The sequence below is a fragment of the Sesamum indicum genome, linkage group LG10, assembly GCF_000512975.1.
Source record: "Sesamum indicum cultivar Zhongzhi No. 13 linkage group LG10, S_indicum_v1.0, whole genome shotgun sequence".
Lineage (NCBI taxonomy): Eukaryota > Viridiplantae > Streptophyta > Magnoliopsida > Lamiales > Pedaliaceae > Sesamum > Sesamum indicum.
In genome coordinates this window covers 4,660,853-4,666,808 of record NC_026154.1, presented here as the reverse complement: position 1 = coordinate 4,666,808, position 5,956 = coordinate 4,660,853, and the positions used below count along the sequence as shown (strand labels likewise).

Below are 5,956 nucleotides of genomic sequence, written 5' to 3'. Positions count from 1 at the left end.
CCGCATCCTCTCCACCTTGCAGAAGAAAGCTGCTGCAGCCATGCCGCAAATCATGATTCTTTCAGCAACATAAGCGAGTGATTTCTTACATATTGGACTGACTTATAGCTTGATTTACTAAATGGTTTTGGCTAGAAAAGCAGTCAAGTCTCAGCCTTGCAACTGAGGAGTACCTTGGTGCCCAAGCAATCAAATTATCTAAGTTTTTTTCAGAATTCAAGGATAAACAAACTATTAAATGCAAGTACCTGAAACTCCAGAAGAATTGAGGAAATTGAAGAGTATGTTGCTATAGAGGAAAGTATTTCAAGCTTCAGAGCTTTTATTTGATACGAATCCAAAGAGTTGATGAAGAAATCTTCATAATATGGACAAAACAGAGATGGCATTGCTTTGGCAAAGACCTGAATGTTGCAAAGGACCTGCACATGAAAAATTGTATAAAGGTCAACTAAAGAAAAACCATAAAAGATTGGAAACTGATGTAGATCTACATCTTAAGAAAGACATATGTTATAGCTGCCACCACATATATCTTTTGGGGTAACACTGATCTTCTGCTGAAGGCTTCAACAGACAGAACAACTATTTCAAATTATGACACTGCACAGTAAGATGTCCAAGTTTCATGAAAAGGGAAAGCCACCATGATAATAGCCTAAAGGTACAAGAGAAAGATCATCAAGAGAGCCTTTGTAGCCTATGAAACACACAATATAAAAACGCATCAGCAGCAGCTCCAATTTAAGGAGTATTTCCTGTTTAATAAAGTTAGTAACCTTTAAAAATTATAACCACTATGCACAATTAACTTTCTCAACTGGTTGACACTGAAGTTAACACTTTATACATGCAGGACTCCATCATCCTGGCATGAAATGAAACTACAAAAACCAACTATAATATTACAGAGAACTAAAACTGGAACACTATCATATAAAAGGACTCCTTTCTAGCATAGCCCAATAGTTTATCACTAAGCTCATTGCAGTTGTATTTCATATATACATCACTAATAAAAACAAGAGGAATATGAAATATAACTTTTTGTGCAAGAGAATCAAAATGTCTAGCATAATCACTAAATAATGAGAATACTAACTGAACTAGAGAAGGCTCTATGAATGTAGCTTTAGGAAGTACCACATATTTTGAGGAACTAGATGACCTAAGGAGAAATAATAAGGGCTTAACAATCTTTAGAACATCCTCCTTTGGCGCCATAATCCAGTGAACACCAGCAGCAGCCAGCACTACAGCACTATTATAACTCCATAATAATGGTGATGTACACTGCAACAAAATCTTCACATCATCATTGCTTTTGGCAGATGTAACGCATGAGCCATCCAATCTAAGAGAATCTCGATTTACATGACCCAACTGAGACAAATGCTTATCAGGTCCTTCAAGGTAACTCCGGGAGACCATATCTGCAATCTCAGTACATATGTCAAAGCTGGTTTCATGAAGGGGCTTTCTCATAGCAACATGAGGTTCCAAATCTTCCCCTTCTGAATTATGCTTCACCAAAGGATCGGAGGTTAACATTAGGGATTCTCTGACTAGCCCATGTTTTGCAATTACATATCGTAGCAGAATCCCAATCAAGACAATCTGACCCCATTCTTCCACATCAGGAAGAGTCTTGCATAATTTTTTGTAATTCCTGCCAATCACAGAGAAATTAGAGGGACATATGGAAGCAAAAGCAGCTGCAGCAGCACCAACTACTCCAGGAGAGTTGTCTTTCAACAACATTCCGACAAGCTGCAAGATACAAATAGTAAATTAGCAATTACCAACTATGTAAAACAAATACAAGGAGAATGCAATGAGCTTCTATCCAGAAAAAGAGGGAAACCAGCAAATCAAAAATGACTCAAACTTCACCAAAACCATATTCTAAAAAGCAGAATGCATGCTTGTGCAAGATAACACAATGCACTTCACTTCTAGCAAGCATGTTTAACTTCTAAGACTAGTTAAAATTTGAAGTTTAGGAATTCTGAAAATCAGTTGGGTGGAAGATGCTGGACTGCAGAATATGGATTTATTCACAGGTTTAGCTCGATCGTGATTAGAAGTGTGCTAAATCTCTCGTCAACATCTGACTCATCAAATGTTAAGATTTCAGTTTCAGTTTAAAAAAATTCCTAACTTTATATGTGGATCCACAAATATTCAGTTCATCAATGTAGTAAAACAGAATATTAAAAATTGACAGTCAGAAGGAATTCAAAATAATGCAATGTCAAGAAAAAATGTGTCTATTTAAATTTTAGTAGCAACATGAAAACAACCAATAAATCCAAATTGTAAAACCTTTTGTTCTAAAGAAAAGAGAGAAAGCCTGCTATAAGGATAAACAATATAAAAAGTAGAAGCAAGCAACAGTTGGCCATGATAATGGTTGGAACATCGGTTCCCCCAGGATAGAAGATAACTCGCTCCTGACAAGAAAGTGAAACTGATGGGTTGGATACAAATGAAAGGATCTTTTGTAGTGAGGTTTTCCTTTTGAATGCAAGTGTTTTCTTATGAAGGCTTTTCAAAGATTTTAACTAGGAAATGATGAGACATGCTAATTCTTCTAGAACAAACCTGTTTATGTCAATCACATATTATATCACATATTTTGGCTCCTAGGCAACTAGTTGCTCCACTCACTTTCTGATTGCTATTCAACTTGTTGCATCAGAATCACAAAATTCATACAACTTTTGCTTAGAATTGATGACACAAATGATGGCCATGATGAGACAGATGATAAAACTGACAACCATCAGGACAGAGGATAACTCAGTTGTGACAGGATAACAGGATACAACTGATGGCCATCATGAACCCGTTATCAGGATAAACAGGATAAACAATATAACTAGTAGTGATGATATTGATTTTCTTGGCTTCTAATCACTTGTTTTTAACTGAAAACTCTCTTCATTCTGTATCTTCAAGATCAGCACAGCATCAGTCTCAGCGTGTTTCTTGCTCATTTATCTTAAGGCAATGTAAGAAAATATATCTTGGATTTATGACCTTAGGTAGCTTTCTTAGAGGAGTCTTCTCATGATCTGGTTCAGATTGTTATAGCCAGTTCAGCTTAGTCATTCTTAATTCTCCCATCTATGTAAATCATCAACAACACTGTAGCACAAGTAATTGACAAAAACTTCAATAATATGCTTCAGTTTCTCCTTCAATTTGTTGATAGCATGCTCAAGCATATCAAGTGGACGCAATTTCATCTCTAAATCATGCCAAAATTGTCTGATTGATTCACATATCAATGCATAAACTAAGTAATCTTCTCTGCAAGAATAGTTCAGCAATATAAACTGCATCTCAAGCACTCGAACGATAAAATGGCTATGTTAGATAGCATATCCACTCAGCGGGAAATATAGAATCTAAATCTTGTGGTATCCAGCAAGAGCATCCATACTAATTGTAACATGAATCTGGGATGATACAGCAACATAAAAAGAAGCTAACTATAGACTAACTACTCATCAATGTAATTAAGTCACACACAAATTGCCAAATTGTAGAACTTGAATATATAATACCGAAGACTCGTCTCTCCTTTGCCACAGATCACTAAGTAACTGCTACAAGTTCATCAAGAATCATCTAGCAAAAATTACTTCACCGGCTTTGATGTTATCAACTTTTTTGCTTCTTTTTATAGTTAATACTCCTCACACCTTTTCCACCATTACGTGTAATTCTCTCCACCATATTTGTCATCACAATATTTCTGGTTTCTAGCATTGGTTTCCACTTAAAATAATATTTTTAGTAGCATATTCCCATATACAAAATTCTTATGCAATGCATTTCTGCATGGGAATTCAGCACTTCAAAGAATACTCCTCCATGGTCCTAATATAAATCCTTTACCTACCTTTCTTCATGTCAATAGTCGTAAGCTAATCAAATGCACTGCGCATCAAAAAGAATTTATTTAAAAGGCAACTATAATGTAAAGAACATATACAGCCAACACTTTCACTAGTACATTTGAGAAGGCAAAGTGGATGAAGTAACTTGAAGGAGCTCCAGAAGACTTTTGAAGTAAAAATCTTGATGGCAATTGATGTATGCTGGCAAGTGGGTTTAAGAAATCACAGCAAAAGGAATTTTGACTTGGATCTTTTTCTCCATTTGTTGTTACTATTTCTACTCATACTTACACTCTAGTTAAACTTTTTGAGTTTTCTTTTTCTAATTTTTTGCATGTTTTCACCACAATATGTCCCCGGCAGGAGCAAAGACCATGCAAGAGCAAAATTCCAGTCCATCTATAAGTCTCAATTCTTATTTATTGAGCACTCTTTCAGACAAGTCTTGAGTTTGTATAAGAATATTGACATAAAACTGACACCAAATAGAACAGTTTGCTTGTGAAGAATTCTTGGCTAATATTCTTCAACTTTGTTTAACCATGTTTCACATGATGTCATGAATGAACTTTTCAAAGACACATCTTCTGAACTTGGTGGATCATGGCAACTCAAAGGAAGTAAGCCCATTGGTCATCTCGCATTAATCATTTAATTTACTTCATGGGTTTAGATGGGGTATACTAGAGCATCCACCTGAACCTATATCTACCTTGAAATAGACTGTAAAACTCATACTCTAGCTTTATCCTTGAAAGGCAAGTTCACTGAGGAGATTATTATCATCGTTCATTTCTAACACCTTATCAGCTGGCATATCTTCAGTTAAGTATGTACAACTTATATGATTGTTGAATACTTCTAGAATAAGAAAAACGAAAAATGATTTCATGAAAAAGATAGACTTGAAATAGACTTGGAACTACTAAACTGACCTCTTCAATTGCAGCTGTCTGTTCCTCCAAACACAAATCGTGCAACTTGGGCAGCGCGGTTGCAGCACATTTCCTAACATATATGGAGGGATCTCGAGCACATTTTCCCACAGCCACCAAAACAAGGGGTGCAATAACATGGAGCCGAATCCCTGCCATGGTTCTGAGCGCCCATGCCCTCACCAAAGGGTTCGGATCCCCTAAATCCTTTTGAAAACAATTTATTGACAGCAATGTTTCATTCGGTCGCCTAGGAAACAGAAAATCTTTGTCATTCAAGTGATACATGTCTCAGCTAAAAGCAATAATTCCAGGAATAAATTATAGTTATTTCTTTTAGTAAGTTTTAACCTATTGAATAATTTGGAAACCAGCAAAGTCAACTCATAAACTACTGTCCTGTGGCATACTTTTCAGCATAATGCAGCAGGTACAAGTAAACAAGCTTCTTTACTTCCAGTGACTGTGATGCCACATTCTTCACCACCTGTGATCCATCAAAAACAACCGATATAACCTAACGTGTAAACTTCAGAAGAGTCAAAACTAATCAAATAACGAAATCCTAAAGCACAAAAACACACCAACAATGTCATTGATTTGATATCATCAATTGAACAAAAACTCTATTAATCCTCATTCCCACATCAGCCCAAGTTATTCAACTAAATTGGAAGGCAGCTAACCTGAGGAAAGTAACTAGACACGTCGAACCCCTGAGCAATAAGCGCGAGGAGACGCTTGAGGGCTTCGCATTTCTCGGAGTCGAACTTGCTATCAAGGAGTGGCGCGATGCTGACATCATCCGGATCGTCGTAGAGATGAGCGTCGGTGCCGATCCGGAACATCATCGTCGAAGCCTTGCTCAAAGAGTCCGCCGTCGCCCCAAATTGGGTCAACATTTTTGTTTCTGGGTTCTGCTCTCAATAAAATTCCTGTTCGGAATCCGATCGGAATTCTACGGGAATAGGGGCGGGGGAGTGACGGGGTTGGATTACTACTGTCGTGGGCTCTAGATTTCCATATATGGTCCTTTTGTTTCTAAGATACATCAATGTACACCCTGATGTTTGTTAATTTCGGTAATGGGGAGCCTTAGTTTCGATTTATTTC

At 36.9% G+C, this 5,956-nt stretch overlaps 1 protein-coding gene across 3 annotated transcripts in view; it reads right to left on the bottom strand.

Annotated features, from left to right (window-relative positions):
• Window positions 1-5,956, bottom strand: part of LOC105171938 (AP3-complex subunit beta-A) — a 17,823-nt gene extending 11,867 nt beyond the window's left edge. For 2 of the 3 annotated variants that reach the window (XM_011093210.2, XM_011093212.2), the window contains exons 1-5: window positions 5,530-5,956; window positions 5,254-5,330; window positions 4,844-5,093; window positions 1,144-1,770; window positions 249-422 (exon numbers count right to left, since the gene is read on the bottom strand). In XM_011093210.2, the coding sequence (XP_011091512.1) occupies window positions 249-422; window positions 1,144-1,770; window positions 4,844-5,093; window positions 5,254-5,330; window positions 5,530-5,745 (1,344 nt within the window). In that variant the 5' untranslated portion in view covers window positions 5,746-5,956. Of the gene's footprint in view, window positions 1-248; window positions 423-1,143; window positions 1,771-4,843; window positions 5,094-5,194; window positions 5,334-5,529 lie in introns of those variants that run through there. The other variant, XM_011093213.2, reaches the window with a different exon arrangement.